Source organism: Esox lucius, chromosome 20, assembly GCF_011004845.1.
Source record: "Esox lucius isolate fEsoLuc1 chromosome 20, fEsoLuc1.pri, whole genome shotgun sequence".
Lineage (NCBI taxonomy): Eukaryota > Metazoa > Chordata > Actinopteri > Esociformes > Esocidae > Esox > Esox lucius.
Genome location: NC_047588.1, coordinates 34711781 through 34723566, shown reverse-complemented (window position 1 = coordinate 34723566; position 11786 = coordinate 34711781). Strand labels below are relative to the sequence as shown.

The following is an 11786-nucleotide window of genomic DNA, read 5'->3' as shown; positions in this document are numbered from 1 at the left end:
GTTTAATTTCACGGCAGCAAACTTGCTGAATCCCGGAAGAGAACAAACAGCACGTTGTTCAATGCTTTAAAATTGCCCAGAAATATGTGAACTAGTATCAGACCCAGTTTACTTTTACTGTATTTGTTAATAAGTTAATCTGCAGTCCCCTGATGACTGCGGCCCCCTGATGTTTTTCCAAGTTATCTGCGGCCCCCTGATGACCAGTACACAATATCTGTTGTCCCCACCCCCATCCAGGTTCCCCAACCCTGATTTAAATCTATTATTGAATGATGACAGGATAAATCTAGATTTAAACAGTGACTGGTTAAATATAGTATTTAATGATGACCGGTTAAATAGTATACACTGTTGACTAGTCAAAAGTAATGAAATGGAGAAAAGTAAATGGAGTCATGTTGGAGGTGTGCTGTGGGAATTGCAGGCATAAGAAACCTGCTTTGTTAGTTCTGCTAACCTGCAACAAAAACATTTAAATTCACTTCTCCCTCCCATCAAGTTAAACCCTGATCCTGTCTTTGTTTTGTCTCTAATTGCAGTACTGGCTGCACATGACAGAGGGTGGTGTTTAGCACATATGCTGATGATGACTGACCCTCTTCCCATAATATCCAGCCAATGTTCTTTAAAAATCACATATATTTTGTCATGTCACGTAATAGGCCAAACCAAGATGGAAGAAAATCCAACCCGAACTCATGATCCCTTTTTCAGGATCTCAGAACTCCATCCCATATACAAATGTCCATATCTCTGGGTGAAATAGGGTGGCCAATTTAAGTAAAATGGGTGGCACATAACAGTGCCACCTATTGGAAAATTGGTGATATCCAGTGACTGATGCACTGAAATCTTAAAACATACCCCTCAAATTCATGTTAGTAATTGGCCAATAGATACATTGTCATATTTTTTCTCTGTGAGTGGAGTTTGGTCTTACAAAACTAGAAGTCACACTATCCGATGTGACTCCAGGGTTGCTGGGTAAGGTAGCCCTGGGTTACTTTAGAAAAAATTGTGGGGAGCAAACCAATCAGGGAGGAGGATGGATAGAGAAAACAACTCATTAGCCCAGTCACCTGCAGGGCCCCCAAACTGGTCAGACACAAACAGACAGATAGATAGATAGATACAAACAGACAGATGGACAGATTGGCAGCTAGACAGTCAACCAGGCAGAAGGTATTTCAGTAGATACCTGACTGACGAGTAGTTCACTTAGATCCAGGGGTCTGGGAGCAACCCACTAACCACCCAACTTACATTTTTGTTTTGAATTAGGAACATTATTATTATTATTACAATCCAAATATTTTATGTTTGTGTTAGGACATCTGTTATGAGAGGCTGTAATCCTCTCGTCACTGTGTTTTTAAACCACAAACTGTAGATGCGTCCAAAACAGTACCCTGTTCAATACTTCCTGCAAGTCCTGTTGGAGGCATGTAAATTAGGCAGATTTTTGGAATGTGGAATAGCCTTGTTGAAAATGTAGCCATGACAAAATTCCTGATGTTGAAATCGCTGCACCTATCTACATCAATCCAGCCTAGAGAAATACATTTGGAATGTACTATTTTTGAAGGCAAATTGTTGGTCCTCATGGCTCCATGTCCAACACAGACTGTGGCAGGTGTGCTCTTAACATTTGCCTTACCAGAGTTAAAAGTATTTGCTGAGTGTGTTTTTGCCAAAGCCAGTTTCTAAAGTCAATGACCTTACGACAACCCTTTTGGACATACTGAATGGATTGTGTCAAGGCAACAATATCAGTCAAAGACCATCGACCGTGGAACATTCAGCTGCTTTTATTTTCCCTAGGATTCCATTCATTCTAAATTTCCCAGGGTTCCATTCAAGGTCACTGATCTATAATCACTTTTATGCATGCAGTGTTTAAGACAGACAGATAGCTATTTTTGTTCCTGCTGCATGACACTGATGGAGAGGTGGTGGGATTGGTGACACCTTCCCAATGGATCTGGTGTCAGTTGTGCCCAATAACATCAAATTCTCTAGTATACAGTCATTACGTTTGTTAACAATCGAAATGTGCCATGGACAAAAGTAGTGCACTAGGAGTGAACTTGATGTAATTTGGGAGGCCGTCTTTGTTTTTCCTTACCTGGATGAATTCCCCAGCTCCATGCCTTTCAATGTGGCCACATCATTCTACAGCACCAGTAAAAGCGGAGCCAAAACTACAGACCCACAGATTCACCCCATCTTTCTTGAAGGAGACTGAAAAAAAATATGTAGAGCTGCCCTGTTGCCATGGCAGTAAATGGTGCTCCTGTTTGCATTCTTCCCACATACTGTTGAGTGTCTCTCTGTTCCTTCAGAATGCACCATCCTCACCACAACAGAGAGAGGCCGCTCAGCTGTCTGAGGGAGCACAACAATGATTATTTACCTTCTCTGGTGTAGTGAGGCTCAGTATGTCCCGCACTGAACACTATTTCTTAGAGCTCTGGTCATACTAGTGGACTGTTTAAGGAATAGTGTGTCATTTGGAACAAACCCTCACTCTTAAATTCTGCTGACCCCAATTTAAAGAGTAATTAATACTAATACAATAGCCACCCCTCATTTACTTTGTTCTTCCAATCCTATGTATCATCTGCATAACTATCATCTATCTTTCTAAACTTTAGGACTGGATAACAAATGTTATGGTAGTCGTGTGCACACACAACCCAACAACCTTTAGTCCCCATTCTTGTGGGATGAAGTTAACAAACATAACAAGCTACAAATGATGGAGAATTTCTGCCATTTGCACAAGCATGAATTAAATAAATAATAAAATAATCAACATCATCATACCGTTGCAGAGAACGCATTGCAAAACATTTTTTACTGTTTGCTTTTGATAACAACATATTACACCACATCAAACTCGAATTTAGCTATCATTACACAATAAAGAACAATGCTCATTTGTTGAGCAAACACAATGAAACTGCATTCAATCTAGTATAAAATGGGGTGAGTTGTTGGGAATAAATATTGCCTGAACATCTGACCACAAAGACAGACATTAGCATCTTGTTACTCAAGGTAAGTATGTTTTTTTTTTGCCGGGCCGCATAAGCGGAACCAGTTAAGAAGAGCCAATGTCTCTTACCGAGTGAGTGAGTGACGGCCTACCCCTTTTTAAATAGCGTAGCGGTTAGAGACGCGGGCACAAGAGGTCTCGTGTTTGCCTCCCGTAACAGTCAAAATGCATTATGCCTGAGGTTCAGGACAGAAAAACCTTCGCTGGCTACAACTTTACATAGCTATGTAATAGGAAGCCTAAAATAAAATAGTTCTGGTGGACATTAGGAGTTATTCAGGATAGACAATCACTTCGCTGGCTTCACGATTCTCTCGTCTTTTCACTTGACAAAAAAGTCAGTTATGGTTAGGGATGGCCTTTTGAGGCTTTATTACTGTTCTTCTAGCAGCAGGATATTACGCTAGCAGTGCTAACTCAGATTTTCCTTTTTCTAAATAAAACCCATCATTGAACTATAAGTTAATATAGTTAACAATCTTGTCTGTACATTTTATGTTTAATGTCCATTCCAATGTTATTCCTGTCTGTTCTTTTTCACAAACTAGATTGTTAACTATATTGCCTTATACATTTCAACTATGGCTTTTATTGTGATAAAGAAAATCTGAGTGCTGCCAGCATAATATCCTGCTGCTAAAATAACGTGAATGAAGCCTTGAATGGCCATCACTAGTTATCCTCACCTATTGATAGATACTGTATCTATGTCATTCACAAAGGACTAATTAGCTGTTAAGACGGCCAGTGGCAAAAGAGGATTTGTTCAGGAGAAAACCTTGCTGGCTACAACCTTGAGTAGATACGTTATGGGAAGCCTAAAAGGAAACTGTTTACTAAAGTGCAACTATTTCTGGTGGATGTTCAAATTATGTCTCAGGATTTGTTCAGGATAGACAAATACTTAGTTGGCTACACGATTCCCTCGTCTTTTCACTTGATGAAAAAGTCTGTTATCGTCACCTATATTGATACAGTAGTTATTGTATCAATGTCATTCACGAATGGCTAATAATCTGTTGAAACGGCCAGTGGAAAAAGCCATAAAGTTCATAGATGCTATTTGTGGTGGAGGTAAAACATTACTCAGTTTAACACATTATTATGGTGTCTAGAGACATATTACTTGCTAATAAGCTTTTAAAACGGCCAGTGGCAAAAGTCATACATAGATACTATTTGTGGCGTAGGTAAATTTAATAAGAAACGTTACTCAGTTTAATGCTAGTTAATGGTGTCTAACAAAATATTCAAACTTGAAATGATGTTAATGAATGAAAATAATATAATGTGAAGAGGCCATACTAATGCCTGGTAGGTGTGCAATTTGGTGGCATTGTGGTTTATGACAATTCCTTGTGGGCGACCCGGGTTTGATTCTCAAGGGCAGCCACGGTAAACACATTCTATTACAGGACGGCTGAACTAGGCTTGTTTGTCTTTGTTAATGACTGACAACATGTATGGAAGTCAATGACCGACAAAACGCAACTGAAATTGTAAATAGACTGCAATTCCTTTTTCTAAATCGTTATGCATTTTTGGTGACAAAACTAAAATTCTAATCCAATGTATTCATTATATATTTTTTATAATTCCTGCCAAATTGAAAAATAATGTTTATTCGTTTCCTTGGTCTGCCCAGTGCAGTACGGACACACAGAAAAAGCTAATTTAAAACCTTACATGAAAAATTATTTAGCGTGTTTACTATTTATTTACTTTATTGTGACAGCATGAATTGTCTCTTGCATGGTTTCGGTAACATGGATTAAAGTGACAAAGAAAGCAGATTTCGAAGTTCACTGGAAAGTTGGCAAGAGAGATATTTGTTGGAGGGTCATTGACCTGTTGAGCTAATAGCAAATTAAATTGCTATTATATTTAGAAAGCTAAATATTTGGTTAATAGCCTGCCCACTGGTTAGCCTAATGACTGGTATGAAATCTTTGTGAACCTTTTAGCTGGTAAGTAGTCTTTTTTTTTCATTTTTAAAAGGTATATTGAAACAATTGTCTGGATAACTAACTTCCCTGGTGTTAATTTCTCAGATAGTGCGACTAAGAAAATTTAGTCATCCTTTTTTCTTTACGTTATCTGCACTCATCAAGTCTTTATACAGACGGGTATGGCGTCACATCAGTCTCAAAACTCTCGCGCACGCACTTGCCAATTCGAGAAGAATAAATTGAGTAGAGAGAGCAAAAACACAAGCTGCGCGTCACATTCAGTCGAGACCAGAATATGACGTTGAGAGAGCGGAAACACAAGCCACGTGAGCGAAGAACCAGTCACGCTAATTTAAAAGGCCGGGATCCATACATCGTGACCAAGCTATCATTGGCGATTTTTCAGGTTTTCCCACATGCAAAGCTTGTAGAGGTCTGTAATTTTTATAATCAGTACACTTCAACTGTGAGAGACTAAAACAAAAATACAGAAAATCACATTGTATGATTTTTAAATAATTAATTTGCATGTGTCGCTAAAATGTTGTTTGTGCTGCTATAGTTTTTGGTAAATAGTCTACATTTCCCTTTCCCATAGCCCTATAGCTCTGCTATACAGCTCTGGAAAAGATTGAGACCACTGCACCTTTTTCTTTCCTTTCCAAAAAAAGTTGAAAAAGAAGGATTTGATTGAGTAACAGAAGGGTTATTTTTTCAGGAGCTGTAGCTCTCATTATCCGTTAGTAAGACAGTTGCAAAAACAAAACGTTTGCCGACCCAAACGAAGCACAAACGATTGAGCCTATTTTGAGTGAATTTGACCTATAAAATATTGTTTAGTATTTAAAGATGAAAGCAGCACAAAAACTATAACGGCACAAACCAGCACAAACGATTGAGCCTATTTGCCCTAGTTTTGAGTAGGGTGGGGACCATTTAAAATTAAATTTCATAGTTTAAAAAATTTCTTTAATCGTATGTGCTCCATTTGTGCTGCTGTCATTTTTTAGATAAAAGAAAATTTTATAGATCATTCCGAGGTCACTCAGCCCTCCAACTTGCTACAAATTCACTCAAAATATGCTCAATTGTCCATTTGTGCTGGTTAAAATATTGGTTTTGCTACTTTCTTACCAAAACAGTTCAAGTAATGACAGAGCTATAATGGAAAGAGAGTAAAGCCAATGCGCTATCTAGTAGAAAATTAGGTTATGGACCAGAAACTTTACCAGCACAAACGACTGAGCCTATTTTGAGTCAATCTGGAGCAGGTTGGGAGGCTGGCACAAGCTAAACTTTTAGCACAAACGAAGCACAAACAAACAAGACTATTTTGGGTGAATTTGAAGTGGGTCGGGGGACTGAGTGATCTCAGAATGACCAGTGAAATATTCTTTAATGTCCAAACATTTTGCCTATTTTGACTTGGACTTGGGTGGCTGGTGACATCTTCAATTCTAATCAATCATCTAATATTAAAAACACGGATGCAGCAAAAACAAAACTTTTAATGGCACAAACCAGCACAAATGAAGTACAAACAAAGGAGAGTATTTTGACTCAATTTGGAGCATGTTGGGGGGCTGAGTGACAACACCTAAAATTAAATGTCTAATATATAAAATACCGAAGAGCATAATGACATTTTTAACCGCACAAACCCGCACAAACGAAACACAAGCAAATTATACTATTTTGACATATTTTGGAGGTTGTTGGGAGGGGCTGGTAACACCATACCCTATAATTAAATGTCTAATATTTAAAACATCAAAGCAGTGTTTATTTTCATAGATTCAACAGACATTGCTTTAAACAAATGTAAACATTAAAAACTTATTGCATTCTTCACTGACAACTATGATAGACCTATTGAAATATTCTACATTAGGCAAGACTGATTTGATAAACAAATCACACCTAGATTTTATTTCCTAACATTGAAAAATGCTATAACAAGCAATAGGTTTTTCAGAAATGTTCATAGAAACATAATTCCAAGTTCAAAATATTCTATACTAGGCTGGACAGCTTTTACAACCTGTGATTTTGAGTCTAGGTTGTCCAACCTGATCTAGTATATTTTGAAATTGGAATGAAGTTGCTTTGATATTTTCTGAAAAAGTTATTGCGATATAATTGCGTTTTTCAAAGTTTGCACGATTTTGTGTTGTCCAGCCTAATATAGAATATTTTGACCTTGGAATGAAGATTAGATATCTGTTATTGAAAAAGCTAGTGTGATTAAATATAATTTTTCAATGTTTCAATGAAATGTGTATAAAATCTAGGTGAGAGTTTTGATCAAATCAAAGGCTGTAAAAGTTGTCCAGCCTAATGCAGAATATTTTAAAAGGTCTGTCACAGTTATCGGAGTATAATGCAAGTAGCTTTTAATGTTTAAATATGTTTACAATGGAATGTCTGTGAATATCTGAAGATATAACTAACTTTACCTTGGTGCTAAACCTCATTGTCCAAGAGGGAAATCCCTGCGGCAATTCTGCCATTGATAATCTTAACAGTAAAAACAAATGTTAACCAAAATTCATATTTTATCCTAATCTATAAGATCACATCAAATGTTTAAGTAGTTGTGACTATTGTATTTTGAATATTCATTTGATTTCAAATGAGGTTCTCCAAGAATGTGGGTAATATTAAATACAAATGTTCACCAAATGTGTACTCTATATATTGTTTTTGAATAGTTAGATGCTCCTGAGTCTTCAACCTCTAGCTTTAAAAACTGTGATAATTGCACTGGTAGTATTTGTCAGTTATAATTTCACACAGGTTAAATATGTTTTTAGTAATTTTAAACTGTAATGAATAATTTCTACCAGTAAAAACAATAATAATAAAGGTCCTGGGGTGTTACACAGTATGTTTTTTCCATCATATCATTGAAGTACTGCAAGGTAGCAAAGAATCTTTCAGAAAATCCAGTAATATTATTATATTGCAGAGATCTAGATGAATGACCTAAAATCTCAATGTTGAACTGTGTCTTTTCTCCCTGTGAAGAGGTATTTGGCTCTGGCTGTGATCTTGTGCTCAGTGCTGCCACTGTCCCATGCTGCCGGCTTTCAACAAGCTGAACCAGGTAAAACAGAGGCAGATGTTAACTATACACACACATATACACACACACACACATACACATTTTATTTTGTTTTCTCGTATAGGTGATGGGATAAAACAGTGTCTTGATACGAAGGATGGGACATGGCACGCTATCGGTTCCAGGTGGAGGACCAGTGACTGTATGGACTGCAGTTGTCTAGACAACGGGGAGATGAGTTGCTGCCCCGCGTGAGTACACAGTCTCACGTTAATAGTCAATGTTTGGCGGAAAACCTTGACGGTAACGTTTAGGCATGCAGACAGGTCAATGTGACCCCTCAGGAAAAGAGTGAAAATCCTGGGATCCATTGACCCTGACCCCCCCCAATAAACAATACAGACCTACACCGTTGATAGCCGCCAAACATGTGCTACACTTGGTCTCACACTGCATATGAGTCGTGATCGGAGTCTCCTACACAACTTTATTGCAGAGGTGGGGGACTAGAGTCACATGACTTGACTCGAGTCTGACTGGAGTCCCAATTTTCAGGACTTGTGACTTGCTTTATTAAAGTATGAAAATGACTTTGCTTGACTTTGATTTGAGAACAAGTTACTTGAGACTTGACTTGAAGTGGAAGACTCGACAATGACTTGAACTTATAATAAACAAACAGCAATACAATTATTTTATATGTTGTGACATCAGTACCACTAATCAGCGTATGTGCCTTTAACGCTGCACAATTCAAACCGCGCCAAACATGGCAGACAGTAACGTTAGTCGAGCTCCACAAATAGTATCGTTTGGATACAAGGACTTTGAACTGGACCGTGTGAATAAAAAAAGATTTGCCAGATGCAAAATATGCAACAACGTCAAATTTCATTCGTTATTTTAAGAACCACTAGGAAAGGTAAGAAAGTAATATCTTTATATTCAGTTGAATATGAGCGGGCATGTATATTATTACACGTAGGCTATAATGTTTGTATTAAATGTGGGCATTTTCAAGTGTTTGTGGACTGCGTGTGGAAACTAAAAAGCATTGTGCTTACACCATAATAGTTAACTTTATTGCATGAAAGGCTAACATGGAGGCGCCGATGTGATTACTAGCACCTAAACATTTCGAACATTTACTCAATACAGCGTAATTACATATTAGGCAGTTTTTCAGTCACAATAATTAGTTTATAAGGTTGTTATTATTAGCCCTTATTACATAGATTGGCTGAATTCCAGTGCAGAATGCGTGTTATTTCTTGATAACAGACCGTTGAAAAACAGCGCGTTGCTATGGACGCAGCAGGATTCTAACCAGAGACGGAACGGACTATTTTCTTTAGAGGAAGCAATACAATCGTTTTTAAATCAATAAATTCCTTTTGAAATCAATCTTTTGTGTCAAATTATAGATTTATTTGGTAGGTAGCCATGTAATAAGCGGGATAAGGTATAGCGAGGCGGTTGTTATAGCGAATACAACCCCTCAGGCTGATTCAAGATCCCTCCGCTTTGTCCCCCCAAAAAATCTGTACCGCAGGAGGAGAAAAATATTTTATTTTGAAATCGAGTTCGCACCGATCGCACGTCAGAAACAGAGGACAGTGTGTGTGTGTGTGTGTGTGTGTGTGTGTGTTCATCTCTTTAGTACTGTGACTTGACTTGACTTGAAACTTATAAGGACTCGACTTGACTTGCTTAGTGTGAACCCTTGACTTGACTTGCTTGATTTATCTGAACTGTGACTTGAGACTTGACTCGAGACTTGATGGTTAAGACTTGAGACTTGCTTGGACTTGACCATGTGTGACTTGTCCCCATCTCTGCTTTATTGTACTACCCTTGACTTATATAGTCCATATAAACCTCAGTATTTCCTCCCTGTTTATCTGAATGAATAGTGCATGTTGCTATTATTCCCAACAGAAGATTCACACAAGCTTATGAGGTGGTCTGTGAACAGAATTAGTGAGTGATGTTGACTGTTTGATTGCAGGTATTCAACACCCACAATGTTTCCAAGTGATTGCATGAAGGAGTTTGACCAGAAGGCCTGTCAGTTCAATGTGTTCAAGAAAGGTGATCGCTCCGTTCCATGTCCCATCTACAACATGGAGGGGAAGTGTTAGATGGGACACATCAGTAACGGGCATCCCATCCTATCTGTTATCCTTTGCTCAGAGTTAGTCAGCACTTATGTGTTTTGATAAGTTGCTTATGCCCATATTCTATCAGAAATTATTCTCTTCTACTCTGCTCCACATGAATATAATATGAAAGTGTGAAGTACTACAGATATTAATGCGAGAACATGTGTTCTCGCATAAATAAGAACTTTGTCACTTCTTAATAAACATGCGCATTAATATCTCTTTGGTAACAGCATTTTACTATGTGTTGTATTTTATGGCTGTCTATGTGCCTCCTCTAGTTCGATGGTCTTCTTATCACTGACAACCATTTAAATCTATTATTGAATCGTGAAATAAGAAAACTGCTTTGTTAGTTCTGCTAACCTGCAACTTCCTCCCATCAAGTCAAAACCTGATTCTGTTTTGCCGTTTTGTCTCTAGTTGCAGTACTGGCTGCACATGACAGAGGGTGGTGTTTAGCACATATGCTGATGATGACCCACTCTCTTCCCAAAATATACAGCCAGTGGTCTATAAAAATAACATATATTTTGTAATGTCACCCAGTGAGCCAAACCAAGATGGAGGAAAATCCATAAGAACTCATGAGTCCTTTTTCAGGATCTCAGAACCCCATTCCACATACAAACGTCCACATCTCTGGGTGGAAAAGGGTGGCCAATTTAAGTAAAACAGCTTATAAAGTGCCACCTATTGGCAAATCTGACCATTATGAGGAAAGAAATTATGTAATATATAAATACTAATACATTAGATTCCAACTTTACAGCTCTGCTGTAAAGCACAAATCATTTAGAGCATTAACAGCTGCACTGAAATCAAAAATATAAGCTCTCAAAATAGTTTTATAAATTGACCAATAGATACATTGTCATATATTTTGTCTGTGCTGCCAAATTTTATATTGGGATAACAATGTAAACTATATCTGTCCTTAATTTGAAATTATTATAATGAATGTAGATTACATACTGTCTGTCAAAAAAAGACGTCACACTCTCACAGACTGACTCCAGGGTTGCTGGGTAAGGTAACCCTGGGTTACGTTAGAAAGCATTGTTGGGAGCAAACCAATCAGGGAGGCAGATGGATAAACGACTCCTTTGCCCAGTCACCTGCATGGCCCCAGCTAAATATTTTCTTTTCCTATTGCTGAAAAAAAGCTCTTTCAGCAGCTCCTCACACACACTTTTCAATTCATCTTCCATGACTTTAGTTGTGTGTGGGGACTGAGGTCTTTCTGTGGGTTGGTGAACATCGCTGGTGGCAGTATGAAACAAACTGGTAGATGGACAGAGATTGACAGACACAGAATAACAGATGGGCAGGCATAGGAAACACTGAGTTACAGGACAACAAATTGTGGGCCAGCCGGCAAAACAGAACAGATGGACGGGGAGACACACGGACTGACACAGATGAACAGATTGGCAGCCAGACAGTCAACCAGGCAGAAGATACTTCAGTAGATACCTGACTGATGAGTAGTTCACTTAGATCCAGGGGTCTCAGAAGATCCAGGTAAGAGGGTCTGGCAGCCACCCACT

The 11786-nt window shown here is 38.2% G+C and overlaps 1 protein-coding gene across 1 annotated transcript; it reads left to right on the top strand.

Annotated features, from left to right (window-relative positions):
- Positions 1–5270: 5270 nt before the first annotated feature.
- On the top strand, positions 5271–10456 carry LOC105008197 (beta-microseminoprotein-like). Its single transcript, XM_010867430.3, has 4 exons — positions 5271–5443; positions 8038–8116; positions 8199–8325; positions 10083–10456. Exons 1-4 carry the CDS (start codon positions 5306–5308, stop codon positions 10213–10215), a joined length of 477 nt encoding a protein of 158 aa, XP_010865732.2. The 5' UTR covers positions 5271–5305; the 3' UTR covers positions 10216–10456.
- The last annotated feature ends 1330 nt before the right edge of the window (positions 10457–11786 follow it).

Excerpts from the sequence above, each read along its gene's own strand:
- LOC105008197 (XM_010867430.3), top strand. The coding sequence starts at position 5,306 with ATGACGTTGAGAGAGCGGAAACACAAGCCACGTGAGCGAAGAACCAGT. Across the intron at positions 8,117-8,198 it reads CTTTCAACAAGCTGAACCAG|GTGATGGGATAAAACAGTGT; the intron begins GTAAAACAGAGG and ends TTTCTCGTATAG. Across the intron at positions 8,326-10,082 it reads GAGATGAGTTGCTGCCCCGC|GTATTCAACACCCACAATGT; the intron begins GTGAGTACACAG and ends GTTTGATTGCAG.